General features: G+C 37.6%; 1 protein-coding gene across 4 annotated transcripts in view; it reads right to left on the bottom strand.

Annotated features, from left to right (window-relative positions):
* Window positions 1-382: 382 nt before the first annotated feature.
* The window catches only part of MSI2 (musashi RNA binding protein 2), an 810,011-nt gene continuing 790,995 nt past the window's right edge, over window positions 383-19,398 (bottom strand). For all 4 annotated transcript variants that reach the window (XM_073664582.1, XM_073664585.1, XM_073664583.1 and 1 more), the window contains one exon: window positions 383-8,639. Coding sequence is in view for 1 of the 4 variants with exons in the window: in XM_073664585.1 (XP_073520686.1) it covers window positions 8,578-8,639 (62 nt within the window). In the remaining 3 variants the exon portion in view is untranslated. The remainder of the gene's footprint in view (window positions 8,640-19,398) is intronic.

Raw genomic sequence — 19,398 nt, 5'->3', positions numbered from 1 at the left:
ACTTACAGGTGCAGAATTCGAATGGAAACTTTGGTATTGTAGATTGGGAGCCCTCGCGGGCAGGGTCCTCTCTCCTCCTGTACCAGTCAGCGACTTCCACTGTCGAAGATTATTGTATTTGTTTTTATTAGGTATACCCCTTTTCAGATGTAAAGCGCCATGGAATAAATGGGACTATAATAAATAATAATACTGTAATTAGTATAACAAATCACTGAATTCATAAATATCTACTCCCTATAATGCATGAATAGTGACAGTAAAAATAAAATGTAACAATTTTCCTAGGCGACAATTTTTTTTTTTTCAATAGTCTTAATAAAAAGGACAATCATAAGAATCACATGGCAAAAATAACACAGAACACATGTTCAAAACAGTTTATTTTATTCATCTTTTTTTGTTGTTGTTGTCAGACAAACACATTGATTTCTGGACCACAGTAGAGGATGGAAACCTTTCACAAACTTATTTATTTGAAAATACAAATATAAAATTATACTTTCCACATCTATGATGTGAGAGACCCCCATCCACATAGTATTTTACAATGAGGCTTCAAGAAGCCATACACAAAGACCTGAAAGATGCGATGCTTGAGATAGATATATGTATATATATTTATATAGATACATACATAAGTATATATATATAAAAAAAATAGTCACTACCAAAGTTCGCATCAGTTCATACTAAAGTATAAAAGTAAGGGCTAGGTCTGCCACAGTGCCATTAAGGTTAATTTGTGTAAAGATACGTTGAACCACCAGTGATGCTTTGTTTTCCTTGGGATCTAGAGCTTACAAGTTACATTAGCGTCTAGATTTGACAGCCCACCTCCATTCCAAAAGAGGCACACATATCTTGCACTGGGTGCATTGTGCAGTATATAATAAGCATTGGTGACTCCTGTATTTCTTCTTATTCTCTATCTACCCTGTTAGATCGAAACTAAAAAAAAAATATATAATAGAAATCAAACAAATTACTGGAAAATAAATAAAATAATTTGAAGATCATCTAAATAACAGTACATTCTGATTGTTCAGTGATTTCAGTAAAGTTCAGGTGGGCAACGTGGGTGACTTGTAACCTTAACAATTTTTTTTTTATTTCAGTTTTCTTTTTGGTAAAGTCATTACAGTATACTGAAGTATTGCTTAACATACAGAAATCTTTAGTGTTTACATATATGTGGATAATTTGATTTTGAAGACTCATGACCAACTGTAGGATGTCAAAACATGACTGTTATGTACAGTGTATCTTGGTAAGAGTGGAATTCCATTGGTGCCATCACAGATTTTCTTAAGTTCCATATAAAAATCAGATTGAGTTTAGTAACAGACATAAGATCAGCTTCAAAGGAAAACCACACAAGACACTTTCTTTTTTTTTTTTTTTTCAAGTTAATTACAAGTTAGTGTTTTGTAAACGGTTATACAACACACAAACCATGGATGACGTCATACCGATGTAATAAATAATATTGCTTTTGTCTTGTTTATGGTATGGCAAAACATTTATAAGCATATTTGTGGCTATGTCCCTAGCCCTCATTCACACTTACGGATAAAATTACATTGTTGTAGCTGAAACAAAGTAAAATACGAGTTAGTACACCTTTCAGGTCGTCATTACCAACAATTACCAACAATTGAACTAGTCTAGTACAATGTGCCTCATTCATCAGCGGTAAACTGCTGTACAATGATAAATAGAATGACAGTGACAGAGCCATGCTACCTTAAAGTCCAAGCTACCAGTTCAACTTAAAGTGAACATCATGAAACCTAAGGGGTTAAAAAAAAACAAAAAAAACTAATAAGTCAAACTTCATTTTAACCAAGGGGATCGTGCTCATTTGTTGGTTAGTGTTTTCATTACTTTTGGTCTGGACCAACAAGAATTATGTAGAATCACCTACTTGTCTCCTGTTACTGAAAAGATTCCGTTTTATTTTCGGAAGGCCATGTACATACCAACTGTGCCATGTCTCCACTGAATACAAGTGTATAAAAATAGCGCAAATAAAAAGAACAATTTAACCTAAGGAAACAATGAAACAAACATGGTTTTGCCAAAGGCATATAAACAATTCATTCTCATTTCATTTATACAGTGCAATTAAAGTCCAGTATTGCTTGTCCATAACTAATTTCACTACATAAAGGCACTGGTCAGCATGAGTGTGCCAATCACGTATAAATGACAATGAAATGATATGACGTTATTCAGTAGTATTTAGTAGGTACGCAGTGTGTCTTACCAAAGCAAACTTTGCTGTAACTAAAGGTCTAATGTAATCATAATCCAGCTTCTTCCTGCAAAACACATGGCCAGCACAATGGGACAAGTCTGGTTTATGATAAATGATACAATACTGTACCGATAAAAGATGCCGATGAAAATATGACATCAACCATAGGCAGAAAATAATGTATACATGGCTCACGCCATTGGAGGACACAATGTAAAGGTGTCTGTGTATACATGTCTGAGTCCCAGCACCAGATTTTGCTTGTTAAGACATCATTAAATACGTTATTATAATGTATTAAGAATAAGAGGGATGAAAAACCCCAAAGTGGAGACCTTAAAGGTTCCTGGATATGGAGTTTTTGAGATCAATGGTAATTGACTTACTATGTGAAGTGTTTTGAACCGATAGACTGTAGGCTCAATTTATCCATATCACCTACGAATCATGCAGCTTTCATTTTATAAAGCAACTAAAGATCTGAAAGCTGAGAAAGGGACAAAATACTATGGTATCTGTGAGAATAGCTTTTGGAGTAATCAATAGCAGATAGGTGATATACCTTCACAGTGTGCATCTGAACTAGGGAATAATGATCATGCTTTTCTCCAAATATTGCATACTTTTTTACATGGTACCTTAGTAAATATATTAACATATTTAACAAATTAAATAGATGACAACTAGAGCACACCATATGGAAGAATACAGTCTTAAATGGGACGATTCATTAAGTTGTTTATGCCAGAATTCTGGTATAAAACACTTTTAAAATGTCGACTCGGAAGTTGGGAAAATATTTTGCAACTTTTGTTGTTGGTTAGCACCATTCCTCGACAGCTCTGTCAACATGGGCGAAGCATGGGCCGGATGGGGTATGGCTAAGCCCACCCTTCTAATTCATGAACTTTTACACCACTTTAGAGTCGTAAATTTCATCAGAGATGTACTCAAGTCTCAGTACAACTCAAGCGGAGATGAATGGCAGTTGTAAGATGCAACTAGTTTCTTAAGTGGCATGCGCCACGCAATGAATTTAGTGCCTTTTATTTCTGCATGCCCCTTCATTAAGGCTGGTTTTCGCATTGCCAGTCTTAATTAATCAGCCCCATAGTTTGCTGGGTTTATCCTTTTACTAGATAGGTTTGATTTTCAACCCAATAGTTGAGATTTTATCTCACTACCATCTAAATAACATCTATTAACTTGTTTTAGATCAAAGATTTATTTCACCAAGAAGCCCATTTTGGGTACAGTGCTGGAGAAGGGAGAATGTGCTTAAAAAACAAGAACAGGTCTGCCTTAATTACAGTGTATCACAACATTCATAAAGCCAACTATTATCTATTTAAATACATTATGCTCAAATAATACAGTAAATTGACTTCTACTGTCAGAAGCAATTGCTAAGTTGCTGTTCTTGCACTTATCTCAAGAATTGTGAGACTGGATGGTGATTGATTTACTACATACTGTGGAACATACAGTCTGTTCTTTGGACAGAATATGTTCACATGTCATTATCAAAATATTTCAAATCCACACTTGATGCATATAGGAATTTCACTTTCTTGGATACTGTCAGGAGTTAAAGTCGTCCAGAAGGGCAGCAATATAAATCAATTCAGTGCAGATGAGTAGTATCACTTTACCATTATTTTGTCCTATTCTTGATAATGGTAGAAAAACAGAAGCAAAAAAAAGAAAAACAAGGACCTAATGGATATATACAAAAGGTCTTACTTTATTCGAAGTGAGTGTTCACCCATTATGTGTTTGTTGCCCATCTAAAAAAAATCCCTCTACGTCAGTTCTCAGTCTCAAAATTTGGAACGATAGGTATTTGGGCAAAAATATCATCACTATTTACCCTTTTTGCCAATACTTTCTACATAGTGGGTGGCGCTCCTATAAGAGGGATGTGGTCCATCACCGAGCAACAAATCTGCTAAAATGCTTGCCAGACAACTGGCATAAATTGTTGTAAAAATTAATGCCAGCGAGCTGGCAATAATTAAAATTTTTGGAACATGGGTAGCCCATATATACATCAATTTCCTGAAAAGGTATGCATCTCTTAATAAATTTTGTGCACCGTACTCAAGTGGGGTTTTTGTTCAAGACTGAAATACAAATCACTAATATAGCTGAGCACAAAGATTCACAAGATCTTGTTCCAATAGCCATGTTATTACTCAGTGGCGGCCAGACCAAGGCAATGTGAATCTGCAGCATTCCCAGTAACTTTTCTGAATAGTTGGCGCACGTCATCATTATGTCACTAGGACATTGCCGAGGCCTACTAACACAATATACTACTGATGTGACTGCTGGACCAGCCAATGACATGACTAATTTTCGTAGTACTTCACTACTACTAAACAAAATGGTAACTGGCACTTGGGTCATTTTAAAGTGTGCAATTTGGACAACCCCTTCTTTTTGCTTCAGGTTTCACACTGCGAATTTACTGCTACGGTTTGCAAGTTTTTGGAATCTGGTCATCATAAAACCATGCTTATTATAGCTAAGCTATACAATGCCTCTAGAAGGGAGGCTTGAGGTTTTATATACATTATGAGTTGACTAAAAACAAATATGTCTCATATTCTAAAATACCCCAATATATAGTATTCTGGCTGTTACGAGCTATTTACATCATAACGATGACCCTAAAGAAAGAAGCACATGACATGGTGTATGGTAAAGGAATTCATTATATGAACAAACAAGTGTTTGTACTTTTCTTTGTGCGTGTGTTTATCGGTACTCTCATAAAACATTTAGCATATATACCACTGCCACCATGGTAAAGCTCTATTCAAATTTGTGTCGAAGGCTTTGTCATCTATTTCATTACATTTTACAGAAAAAATAGTGACAACATGCAGGACAACTGTGTCAAAACCATCAACAAAAGTCATTGCGGTACACTGGATGCCATTGCCATCTTGTGTGTAACAGATTTGGCACCGTGTTGTGGCTTCTTCAGTAAATGGAAACCAAGACACAGATATGAATAGAGCTTTATTCAAATGTTTCACAAACTCCAGTGCAATAAAGAGATACAGAGGCCGCCATAGAGTAAATGTAGGTAGGGATGTGACATGTATCTTAAATAAAAATGTCAGGCAATAAAATGTATTTCAGATTGACCTATAAGAAGATATACTCCCAAAAATAAAAACCGATAATAAAATAAAGCTCAAAGAGAAAGTTGACTTTTGGGTTTGTTGGTTTCATATTCTCCGCTACAAATATACAGCCCAGCATGACAGATGAGTACATACAAATATTACGACTACAGGGTAACTTAGTCACGTGAATGTCTGATGTCAAAACTAAGACTAATGTCATAGTCAAGTTGAGATGAAGTGAATTAATTAATTGTGTGAGTTGGGATGCGTTTAAAATTTTTGACTGGAAGTGCTTGGATGTTTTAAAAAAAATCCCATGAGAAAACACAACCTTACAAGATGCAAATAGAGCGATGGAGACACGACCCTTTGTCCTTGAGTAAAATAAAGAGACAGCTAAAGCATTGTGCTAGAGACATTTACAAAACCATGAATGTACTAGATGGATATGGGACTAGAGCAAACCTTGGTCTAGGTAGCCACATTTAGAAACAAAACAAGTTTTACAATTCATCTGTGGGCCAAAGGGACTGTTCAAATGGTGTATAAACATGGAAAACATATTCACACAGATCAATTTCTTCTGAGCATTCTTAAAAAAATATGTTTTTTTTCTCTTAGTAAAATCATTTAATATACCATGCCTCCCTCTTTAAAAAATAAATTAAAAAAATCCAGTTTTGCATATATAGCGTTAGCATTTAAGGTAGTATGGCATTCCCCTTTTAAAATCAAGGGAGGGTAGGGAGATCCGCAAAATGCCTATTAGAGATTGCCAGCATTTTTAGCATTGTGAGACCTTTGGTTAGTTGAAACCACATCAGATTGATAAAATAACTAAAAAAAAAATCCTCCAAAAAAAAAATAAATTCTTAAATTAGAGAAAGTTCTATCCTTACTGGTCCTAAATGTGAAGAACTACACCTATTTTGCCTGTAATCTTAATTACAATACATCTACCAAGATTTATTATAAGAACAAGAGAAATGAATTTGTATGTTAGCATCAGGACAGCACATTTACACAAAAGTCACTATTTACACAGCTACAATATCGGTGAGGATAAAAGAAAAGTCTATGAGGTGGCTGGGAATGAGAAAAAAAGGGGGTTTGTATGTATGTATATATATATATTTATATGCTTGGAAGTACAGTACTTTATCAACATTAATAAAATATTTGCTTTAAAAAATCCCCTTATTTTAAAGGTTAAGGTTTGGGGACCAATTTCTACTTTTAATTTACACAGAACTGTTTGGTTTGATTTATTTTAAAATGATACTTATGTTTAAAAAAAAAAGCTAGAATTAGCTAAACAAAATGACAACGGAATTTCCACTTACAACCGTGGAAAAGATTAAAAAAAAATAAAATAAAATATCAATTAACTCAGCATGCCCCTCCCCCCAAATATTTGCTATACTGAACCTAGATTAAGTATGGACTAATAACCTATTTATTACATTTATAAAAAATAGGAGTGCAGCAGCTTCTGTTTCAGAAATGTAGCATTCAGTGTCTTGTACTGGCTGTATGAAAAAAGTACCAATTTTTTTTTTTTACATGTAACAGATAAAAAAAAATAATAAAACTTGGCATATACAAAAAAAAAATCCACACAAAAGTAGGTTAATGCCAAATACACCAAGTTGTACTTCTATGTCACTGTTGTAGGCCTATTATTTGATATTACAAAATGAAAATAAAATATCCTTCATAAGCTTCCCCAGGAGAGGACCAAATATAAAACAGCCAAAATAATCTTGTGCAAATAGGAAACTGTCAGTTTTCCCTACCAGTCACAGTGCAATGATGTTCAATAGATTTATTATTCTTCTTTCTATAATAAATTAGACTTTATCTCCTCTGTCGTGATAGTTAGAGCACTGAGGTATTAAAAAAAATGATTTGCATTCCTAATTAATTAAAGGAGAACAAAGTGATGAGAAGGGAACACAGGGGTGAAGGATGCCTTTCCTATATGGCATGTGTCAGTCACTGGAGACAAGAAAACAGGAATAGCTCAAGAAAATGACAGCAAATCCATAGAGCAGCTGAAATGGCTGGACTATTATTTGATCTAATTTAAAATTACAAAAAAAAAAATATGTTGCAATTTTAAATACTTTAAATATTGCAATTGTAGCTTCATTTTTAGATAGGGCAATTTTTTTTTTTTATATATTTTTTTTATCCTCAGAACAACAAAAATAGAACTAGACTTTTAAGCTGTGCACAAAGTTTAAATAGGTAATATGCTGGTATGACGCTAGTACAGTTATCAGGTCTAAACACCTACACAACAAATGTAACAGTGTTAATCTAACTAATAGGGCACATCCTGGCAACTCATTCAGGGTAGAAACTTTTACAAGGTTGATTTCGAACCACCTGTATTGTTTAGAGATGCTGAAGATTGTTTGCCCTCACAAAAAATATATAGATTTTTTTTTTCTCTTACACGTAGTTAATTGAAGGTTATTTACAGCACTTCTGTTTATTTTAAGAATGAATTTCATAAAACCTTAGAATATCACCTCTTTCAACAAGAAAAAAAAGCACTTATAGAAAACCGAGGACTCAAAATTTCTCGTCCTTAAGTTATTGCCGAAAATAGATAATCAGTTTAACAAAGGGAGACATCACAAAAAAAAAAAATCTACAGAATCACCTTAGTCAGCTGCTCTTTTACATTATATACATCATGAAATTGAATCTTCACTTCAGTACCAAATAAAACCCCACATTAACTTTCAGAATGTGCTAAAACCACTTCCTTTTTTTTTTTCTTTTTTTTTCTACCTTTTCATTACCAGCAATTTTTCTTTTCATAATTGGTACCAAAGTTTACAACTTATATTAAAAGTTCAATCTCTGCAAAATAACAATGACAATAAAGACATGAAAAAGAAAGAAAATCAACCATTAATATATCTACTACAATATTAAAAATAAGCAACAGAAGGGAAAATGCAAAAGGAAAAAGGACAAAGCATTGATAAAAGCAATAACTGACAAATTTCTCTTGTAAAATAAAAATAAAAGCGGTAGTCTAAAGCGCAGCAGGTTCATGAGATGACGAGATTGAAACACTTGCAGTCCCCAGAATGCCATCTCCAGTTGTGTTTCTGCATGTATATCTTGTACTAATGATAATGTAGTACTGAAGGTCTGATGACATCATCCCAACGTGGGACCATTCAGAAACTTCGCCCGGTCTTGCCTGGGCATCCAGACAAATTCTACAGCAGGAAAACAGAGATAGCTTTAATACACAGAAAATATCAATACATAACACAGAAAATAAGTGGCGGGAGACTTTTAGGAACTCTTCCCATGATTGAAATTTTTTGAATGAAACAAAAAAAAAAGGAAAAATAAATTAACAATAAATTTTGACTTGATGTTAATTCAACAATGACATAATAAAATCATAGTACTACTGATAACGCAATAGTATAAAATAAAAAACACACAAATACCAGAATACATTTCAATAGTATCTTCTAAAATAGTTTGTTCATATATCAACTACATCTGGTGGGTATCTTCACTATCCAGGCCCTAAAACCACTATGTAAAGGCAGAGTTCATATGTAAATAAAAGTCATTGTGACATGTTATCCTGGCTGGTTCACATACTTGAAATCAAGTATATAATGTAAGTTTTCATGAACACACACAGATTTATGTAAGGTTACATCATTGTGATACGATAGCATAAACATAGGATAACACGGTCATCCTATTTTATTTTTTTTTAAAAGCTACTACTTATTGCATGCTGGTCGTAGAAAATCCCTTTAAAGTGGAACTGCCAGTTTCATTTTTTTTACAACTGCACAGAACGGTTAATTACACTAGCATTTGTAATACGTTTCATTAGTCAGTTATACCACTACTGTGCAAAAATTGGAGCTGGAGACAGCTTCTGGCATTTTCAGGCAGTCGTCATTATATAGAACCTGTGAATATTATGGTCTTTGCTTACATAACCACTGCGTACACAGCTCTATAAATAATTCTGGAGACCATTGGAAACCCGCTTATAGTGAAGACGACGAAGACACATAGCTCCAAGCCATCCAAATTTTGCACAGATAATGGTAACATCGTCAAATAAGGGAGATGTCAAATGTTATGAATAACAGTACAGAGCAAAACCACAAAATAAAAAAAAAACTAAAGCAGAGTTACTCTTAAAGGATGGAATCACACATCCAATTTTTGATATAGTTTTTTAAGCCAAAGCCAGAAGTGAATTAAGCAGGAAGAAGTAAAAGGGCCTGATTCATCAAGACTGGCATTGTTCATGCTGGTCTTGATAAGAGGGTGTGATGGAGACAGACACTCCTGATTCATTAAGAGGTGACTACCTCTACATCAGTGGTTCTCAACTCCAGTCCTCAATGTTAGAACTCTCCTGTTAGGTTTTTTCTAGTTTGCTGGTCACATGACCATTTTTGCCTATTTAATCCGGCTCCGCCCTCCTGGCCTTGCTGGACTTCATTGTATTTTCTACTCTTGAGCTAGCTTGGTGCTCTGTTACCGTTCTCTGTTAGTTTTGCTAGGTCTTCGGACCTCTATGTTCTTTGTTGTGTGTTTGTCTTTGACTGCTACAATTTCTGCTAGGAGGTGTCCAACTTTATCCCAGTCCCTAGTTCTTGTAGGGATTCCTCCCTTGCATCTATAGGTCTTCGTACAGACTAGCCGAGGACTTTAGCGGGTCTGATCGCAGGATCAGGTTCCCCGTTACATCGTAGGGATCCAGTTTAGTTCGATTGTAGGGACAGATCTCCTGTCTTTCCTTAGTGCTTGTAGCAGATCATAACAGTAAGTCCAGCCCAAAAAATTTTTTCTAAGGAAAGACCTCCAGTTTCCATCATGGTCTCGGTTCAAGATTTGGCTCAACGCTTGCAGGGACTCTCTCTGGAGGTGACCGAGCTCCAACAACACGTGAGTAGCTGTTCTGGAGCACATTTGGTAGAGCCAAAGGTACGTCTGCCTGATCTATTTTTTGGTGAACAACAAGATTTTTTTTTCTTTTAAAAATGCTTGTTTATTGTATTTTCGTTTAAGACCCGGATCCTCTGGTGATGAATCACAGCGCATAGGGTTCATAATGTCACTTTTGCACAAGGATCCTCAGGGATGGGCTTTTTCTCTCCAACCTAGTGATCCGTGCTTTAGATTAGTGGATAGTTTTTTTTCTGCTTTGGGTTTGTTGTACGATGATCCTGATCGTGTCTCAGCTGCTGAGTCTGAATTGAGACGTTTGAGGCAGGGATCAGGTAATGTGGAAAAGTATTGTTCTCACTTCCGTCGGTGGTCTGCCCAGGTGGGGTGGAACGATTCAGCTTTGAAAAGTTTGTTTCTGGCGGGGCTAGGTGAAAGGGTTAAAGATTTGCTGATTGCTTATCCCACACCTGGAAACTTGCAGAAGGCTATGCAATTAGCTATACGGGTGGACAGGAGACTGCGTGCAAGGGTTAATGAGAGCAAATCCTCTGCTATGTCAGCTCCGAGTCTTGAGAGGGTCTGTGCTGACAAAGGAGAGCCGATGGAGATTGGGGCGATGACACCCCGCTCTCAGGAAAAAGACCGCAGGCTTTCTGAAGGTTTGTGCTTCTATTGCGGAAATTCTGGTCATTTTATTAAGAACTGTGTGCTTCGTATGAACAAAGAAAAAAAAATGGTCAGTTATGCCCGTATTGCCTGTTTAAATACAAAGGGAGTATTCCTATCTGCTACTACCACTGCTCAGGAAGAATTAATTGAATTTCGGGTATTTGTGGATTGTTGTTCTACTCTGAATGTGATTGATGGGGGATTCTTGGAAAAACTTACATTAAAACCTAAACCTTTGTCATCCCCTATTGCTGTGGTTTCTGTCGATGGCTCTCCCTTGAAGAGTGTTACTCACAAGGTCTGTGAATTTCCCCTCACTATTAATGGTATTCATCAAGAGAATTTGGATTTGGTAGTATTGAATAATTTGCCTTCTCCAGTAATATTGGGGCTGCCCTGGTTAAAATTGCATAATCCTGTACTGGATTGGTCTACCAATGAAATTAAGTCCTGGAGCCCTAAATGTTATGACAAGTGTTGTAACGGACGTATTGCTGCGGTGGAAAAAGGGGAATTACCTGTACCTATTCAGGATTTTTGGAGAGTTTTTTCTGAGGAGGAGTCACAAATTTTGCCTCCCCATAGAGACTATGATTGTACCATTGAATTTGTCCCTGGAGCGACTCTTCCTAAAAGTCGTTTATTTAATCTTACTATTCCTGAGAGAAAGGCTTTGGAGGAATACATACAGACAAGCTTGGCCGCCGGTCACATTAGGCCTTCCAAGTCTCCTGTGGCTGTTGGATTTTTTTTTGTAAAAAAAAAAGATGGTGGTTTACGTCCTTGTCTGGACTTTCGTGAGATTAATAAAATTACTGTACGCAATCCTTACCCACTGCCATTGATTCCATATTTGTTTAACCAGTTAGTGGGGGCCAAGTGGTTCTCTAAAATTGATCTCCGGGGGGCATACAATTTGTTGTGCATGAAGGAGGGTGATGAATGGAAGACTGCTTTTAACACTCCTGTGGGTCATTTTGAGAATCTGGTTATGCCTTTTGGTCTTACCAATGCTCCAGCATTTTTTCAGAATCTTATTAATGACATCCTTAGACCTTTGATCAGCAAAAATGTGGTTGTGTTTGGACGGATGTGCGTGATAATCTTCAGGAGGCTAACAAAAAATCTAAGAGGTACTTTGATAGGAAACGGCAAGAGGTTTTGTTTGCTATTGGTGACATGGTTTGGTTGTCCTCTAAGAATCTGCGATTGAGGATTCCTTCGAAAAAATTGGGACCCAAGTTTGTAGGGCCCTTTAAGGTGCTTCAGATAGTTAACCAATCTGCTGTTAGGTTGGAGGCTCCTACCTCCTGGAAGATTAATCCGGTGTTTCATGTTTCTCTGTTGAAAAAAGCTGATGTGTCGGTTGGTGACGCCTCTGCCACTGTTCCTCCGGTGGTGGAGGACGGGCAATATGAAATTTCCCGCATCCTAAATTCTAGACGGTATAGAGGGAGTTTGCAGTATCTCGTCGCTTGGAAGGGTTTCGGACCCGAGGATAACTCATGGGTGAGGGCGGATGATGTTTCTGCTTCCAGACTTGTCAGAGCATTTCACAGGAGGTTTCCTGATAAGCCCGGTCCTAGGGGATCCGGAGGATCCTCTTAGAAGAGGGGGTACTGTTAGAACTCTCCTGTTGTTTTTTCTAGTTTGCTGGTCACATGACCATTTTTGCCTATTTAATCTGGCTCCGCCCTCCTGGCCTTGCTGGACTTCATTGTATTTTCTACTCTTGAGCTAGCTTGGTGCTCTGTTACCGTTCTCTGTTAGTTTTGCTAGGTCTTCGGACCTCTATGTTCTTTGTTGTGTGTTTGTCTTTGACTGCTACAATTTCTGCTAGGAGGTGTCCAACTTTATCCCAGTCCCTAGTTCTTGTAGGGATTCCTCCCTTGCATCTATAGGTCTTCGTACAGACTAGCCGAGGACTTTAGCGGGTCTGATCGCAGGATCAGGTTCCCCGTTACATCGTAGGGATCCAGTTTAGTTCGATTGTAGGGACAGATCTCCTGTCTTTCCTTAGTGCTTGTAGCAGATCATAACACTCAAGACCCACCAACAGATCATGTCTTCAGGATTTCCTTAGTATTGCACAGGTGATGGAATTATCACTTGTGCAATACTAAGGAAATCCTGAAAACATGATCTGTTGTTGGGTCTTGAGGACTGGAGTTGAGAACTACTGCTCTACATGAATCTGGAGCATCTGATGAGTGGTATATGCCTTCGTGCACTATAAAAAAGTCCCTAACAGGAGTGAGATTTCTGGTAAAGAAAACGCTAAAGATCGTCATCAATTGGACAATCTGTGGGGTCACTCCCCTCGCCACACCCCGCCCATTTTTTAGTGGAGAAGCTAGAGTGAAAAACGCCCAAGTTGCAAAATTTAGGTGCAACTCTGAGTTGCACCTAAGTATTGTGAATTTTGAAAGCTTTTACTCCAGAATTCTGGCATGAAAGCTTTGATGAATAGGGCCTAAAGTCTTTATAACTGTCTCATTATTTCTAAATTCACATCTGGCTCAATAAACTGCCCAAAAATTGCCACAAAAACTTGTATGTGCGATTCCAGACGAAACTGCATTTCCAAATCTAGCTGGTGAGAAAAGCAAACTAACATTGCTAATGGTACATATTAACAATCCATATTATTTTAATTGCCAAGCTACCATATGGCCTAGCAGCGATGGATCATCTAATCTCTGCTGATAACGTCAAATTCTACATTTCACACTTTGTCTTGGTTGCAGAAAGAAAAATTAATTTGTTTACTTAAAACATACATCTGACAAATACTAATTAGGCAAATTAAATATGCTTCTTTTAGCTATGAAGTCACAAACAGAAATCAGAGTATGAGGTTGGAGTGGGAGGAATGTGCAGTCAAATCAAGCCAACAGTGAGTGGGAAGTGAGAAAGGATGAGATAAATCAATTTTGAGAAAACGTTAAGCAAATAATTAACCAATTCTGCTGATCACAAAAGCTCAATTAAAGGATCTAAGATGCTCAAAAGTAAACACTGAGAAGGCTGGAAAAGTTGAAATTCATATCAATTCAATGAGCCGTTAACTAGCATTATAAAATTCATAGTCTACCATCCATTTTAGTTTGGTGGAGGTCGGACTCTCGCCATCCCCAGTATTCTGCTATTTGACGTGGTTGCAGCGCTCATGCTCTTCCAATCTTTACATCCGCCTTGCATGCCATTTTGTACTCAATAGCTCCATAATTTTTGTAGCGGCAGTGCATGAGACAACAACACAACTGTTAAAAACACTAGTCTTTGCCATTTTAATTTCTGTTTTGTGAAGGGCCATCTTTACACTAAGCAATGTTCATCTGAGGTGGAGAAGGCTAAATTGTCCTACTAGCGTTCTACATGCTTAGCTAAGATGTTTTGAATGTATCCGATATGAAGTTTTTAAATAGGGTACGGCCTGATGGTGCAGTGGTCGAGTATGGCCAAAACTCCAGATGTGCGACGGCCAATTTTGTTTGACAATTGTACAACTATTGGCCCACTTTAGGTGGGCAGAGTTTCAGCTGTGCTGCCACTGGTGGACTGTCTGGCCATCCTCTTACAAATAGCACAATTAAGAATGCAGCACTTGGATAGACTACAGACTGTACCTTTGGATCAGATAAAGTAATGCATTATAAATAAAGTGTATAATTTTTTTTGTAGATTTTATTTTTTACTTTTCTGATATTATACTATAGCATTGTACTATACAAACATTGACCCACAGTCTCTTATTATATTGCTTATTAAAGGGATTCTGTCAGCAGAATTTCTCCCCCAAAATATTTATATATGTATGTAGCTCCAGTCCAGTAATACCTTTATCTAGACAGTCAGTTCCTCCATTGCTGAGAAAACAGCATTTTAATTAATATGCAAATGAGACTAGATCTGAAGCCTCTGTTACTCTAGCTATATTCCCTGCCCAGCACCACTTCCTTCTGCTTGACTGACCGCTCCTTTGCCTGAAGTCACACAGCATAGAGACTGTCAGTCAAGAAGAAGGAGACAGCGCAGGGTGAAAATAGAGCTGGAGTGAGAGAGGCTTCAGCTCTACACACTCATTTGCATGTCAATTCAAATGCTTATTTCTCAGGAATAGAGGAACTGTCTTGGTAAAGATATTGCTGGACTCTTTGAATAAGCTACAAGTGCATATAAATTGTTTGGGATGTGAAATCGTGCTGACAGATTCATTTAATAAATAGCCAGGGATGTGTCCTTCTGTACGAAGCCTCTATAGACTGCCTGCGCAGTGTGGCTAGACAGAAAGACACATCCCAGACAGGGAGTAGGACGCTGCTGGAGGAGGATTGCGGTGCCGGAGATAGCGGTATGTGTAGGCGCTGACCACATACTGTGATCTCCAGCACCAGTGGGGACATACCGTGATCTTCAGAGAGGCCGGAGGAGAAGAGTAGTGCCAGAGTCCACGCCTGCGCATAGTGCAGACAATAAAAATGAAATGGCCATAATCAATATGTGCACATACAGCACTATCCGACACCATTTTGTTGAAGACGCTGCAAATTTGTATTCAACAAAATGATGCCGGAGATCGCGCTATGCGCAGGCACTGACTCCGGCGCCGCTCCTCCTCCGGCCTCTCTGGAGATCAGGGTCTTCAACAAAATGGCGCCGGATAGTGCGGTATGCACACACGCTGATTCTGGTGCCATTTTATTTAAATAATGCAGGCGACGCGCTGTAGGGGAGCGGTGGAAAGGGGAATAGGAGTGTTTTTTTAAATTTATGGATGGATGGATGGGGAGCGGGGACCAGGATTGGGAAGAATATACCAAGATGGGGGTGCATGTACCAGCATGGGGGAGCATACACCAGGATGATGGACCAGGATGGGGGTCCATATACCAGTATGGGGGACCATATACCAGGATGGGGGGCCAGGATGGGGAGCATATACCAGGATAGGGGACCAGGATGGGGGAGCATATACCGGGATGAGGGAGCATATACCAGGATGACGGAGCATATACCAGGATGGGGGAGCATATACCAGCATGGGGGACCATATACCAGGATAGCGGACCAGGAAGGAGGAGCATATACATGGATGGGGGACCAGGATGGGGGAGCATATACCAGGATGGGAGACCAGGATTGGGGACCATATACCAATAAAAATGCTCGCCACCCAGGCGTAGAACGGGTTCAATAGCTAGTAAGTAATATAATAAGGAACCATGGGACAATGTTTTCTAATACAATGCAATAGTACAATATTAGAATAGTAAAAAATGTTAAAATAAATAAATCTACAAAAAAAAATAATTATCTACTGCTTAATTTGCATATCAATTCAAACACGGATTTCTCATTAACAGACGAAAGGACTGGCCATGTAAAGATATTGCTGGACTTGGCTTTGAAAGAGCTAAATGCGCATATAAATAGCTTGAGGTGTGAAATCCTGCTGACATTCTCTTTAAAGCATGATCTTGGCTATCCATATGTTTTGACCATCTGTGTACCTCTTCTTTTTGGGTAAAACCTTGTGCCAAATGGCAAAATCACCTCTTCAGAATTGATATTTAAAGCATGCAATATTTTAATGCAGGATCTCTACAATGTTTTTTTTAATCAGCCATCTAAAAACTACACAATGAGCTTGACAAATCTCATCATCACAGAGTAAAAAAAGTGCAAAGAGCTTTAAAATCTCATGGTGCTGGCAAGAAAGCAGCACTATAAAGCCATCTCTAACATTCTGCCAGTTATGTATTAGAAGGTCAAAAGAAAAAACAGAAACTGTAACCTCAAAAGTCTGGAAAGGCTAAAGAAAATATGCGCCAGGGAATCAATTTTAAAAGTTCACTTAGTATTTTAGGGAAGAAAAATGGTAAGTACTTATAAAATACAGGCCGATCAAATCAGCTACACTGTAATTTGAAAATGTCTGAAGCCGAGCAATTTTTCAAAACGGGGGAAGCAACCAAAATGCCTAAATATTATTGCAGCTTCACAAGAGAAAATTAGTTTAATACTTCACAAAAAATTGCAGCTCCGTTTTATTTCTGAAAGAGGTGCTTGAAGAGCATTGTGGATGACAAGAAAGCAGGCATTTATGCAAAATGACTAGAATTTACAAAAGAAATATACTGTGATGAATTTAAACATCTGGTTATTCCTTTATTTTCTTTTAAGGTAATCGCTTAACAGCGCTCTCACCGGCAAGCAGAAAGAGCAGCTTGTGAAGTATGGCTTTTACCGTTGGTGTGGCACCTTGTTATGGCGGATAGAGACACAGAGATGAGAAGGCATACTTGGCATAATAAGGTCATTATTACTCTTTGTAGACTACAATGGAAATTAACAGATAAATAATGAAAGAGTCATCTCATAATCTACAGTGATGGAAATGTATGCGGTGGCAGTGACAGCTATGCATTAATCCCTTAACATTTAGTCCCACTGCAATACATCACTATCTTCTTCTGGTGGGGATTATATTTATATCACTTTCTTATGCTGGTGGGGATTTTGAAATATTTGATTCCTTCTGTATACTGGATATTTAGAGTGGGTGTGTTACATGTGATGCAATTGCTTGAATGCACGGCAATGGTTTTATTGTATGGGAACATACAAGAAAAAAAAAAGAAAAAACTCCTTTCTTGTAAAACACCAAGCTTGTGCAAGTTGTTTTTCTGGCGTTTTTAGGAGCACACCCACTGAAAAACAGCAGGAAAAAGTCGCAGAATAAACATACTCTTAAAGGGAATCTGTCAGTAGGATAAACCACCCTAAGCTGTCTGTATGTGCATGTAGGTCATAGAACATGGAATAAAAGGAAACCTTGACAAAGAAATCCACATTTTTCTTAATATATAAATGAGTTGTTAAGATCTATGGGCCAGACATAGATCTCCCTGACAATCTGCCTCCAAAGCTTAATTTAAAGGGATTGTCTGGGACTTTTACATTAATAGCCTATTCTTCGGATAAGTCATCAGTATCTGGTCAGAAGGGTGCGACACCTGGCACCCCCGCCGATCAGATGTTCCCGATGCCGGTGGCAGCAGGATGTGCGGAGTTGCACAACACAGTTCCATCAACTGCACAGTGGCTGCGGCCAGGTACTGGTTCAAAAATTCTTGGAAAACTCTCCCAAATCATTCTTATATGAAATCCACTTCGATTTTCGTGAGCTTTTTTTCTGAAAAGGTTTTGAAAAACACCTTGTAAAAAAAAGAAAGAACATGTCACTTCTATGAATCAGATCCTGAGTTCACACGTTCCTTTTATGCAGCCAAAACCTGATCTCTTGGCAGTGAAAAAGCTGCAGCCAAAATACAGGTTTTGCTGCCTTTTTTGCTCCTTTTCTTGCTGCATTTTTCAGGATCCAAAAGTTCAGCTTTGGTTTCACCTTACAAGACTAAACAATACAAGGTGTTAGGCCACCAACAAGTGTGTAAAACCATGGAACATTTTTGGAAAAAAGGGCAATTTAATCAAATTATTTAGGAGAAAAGGGTTTTGTGTAAAAAAAAAATAGTGACTATTCTGAACAAAAAAAGCTAGATTCATGTATGAAGTGCAGCCAAGAACTAACGTTACCCGAGTTTATGAAAAAATACACAATTGCAAATGTAAAAACATTGAGGGAAGTTGAATTGGTAGGGCATTGAGTTGGTACTACATTGTTACTTTAACAGATTTGTAGGGCATTGAGTTGGTAGAGCATTCTTTACTTTGACACACATTGGTAGGGCATTCTTTACTTTGACACCCATTGGTAGGGCATTCTTTACTTTGACACACATTGGTAGGGCATTGAATTGGTCAGGTTGTTTACTTTAACACATCTTACTAATTTAATTAAACTGTACTATTACTAACAGCCAGAGTCATGTGAGAATACCAAGACATTATGGTAAAATTTAAACTTGGGAAAAAGACTAAGATAAATGGGTTTCACATCCTGCTGTCCTTGCATTTTTTTCACCAAAAACTGATAGCAATGAACAAGTGCAAAAAAGCAGCAAAAATGCTTTCTATGGGTGAAAGAATGCTGCAAAAAAAAAAAGCTGAAAGAATTGGCATGCTGCAATTTTCAAAAATGCAGCAGTTTTCCAATTCAGTCAGGAAAAGAAAACCAATAATGAGCATGACATTTCTGAAATCTCATAGTTTTTGCTGGTACTGTAAAAAGCAGCTTTTAGTTTGCATAAAAAAATGCAGCAAAAACGCCACATGGGAACATAGCTTAAACCAGACACGGTAAAATCAAAACCAAGAACACTTCATGAAAACTCTTCCAAAACTCTTAAAACTGCTTCAGGAAACTAAAAATCCCTTCAAACACAGCAGTTTCCTGAAGTGAATTCTGCT

This window comes from Phyllobates terribilis, unplaced genomic scaffold, assembly GCF_046119375.1.
Source record: "Phyllobates terribilis strain yellow unplaced genomic scaffold, ASM4611937v1 Scaffold_2__4_contigs__length_985480577, whole genome shotgun sequence".
Taxonomy (NCBI): domain Eukaryota; kingdom Metazoa; phylum Chordata; class Amphibia; order Anura; family Dendrobatidae; genus Phyllobates; species Phyllobates terribilis.
The sequence above is the reverse complement of the archived record's forward strand: the minus strand, read 5'-3'. Positions and strand labels throughout refer to the sequence as shown.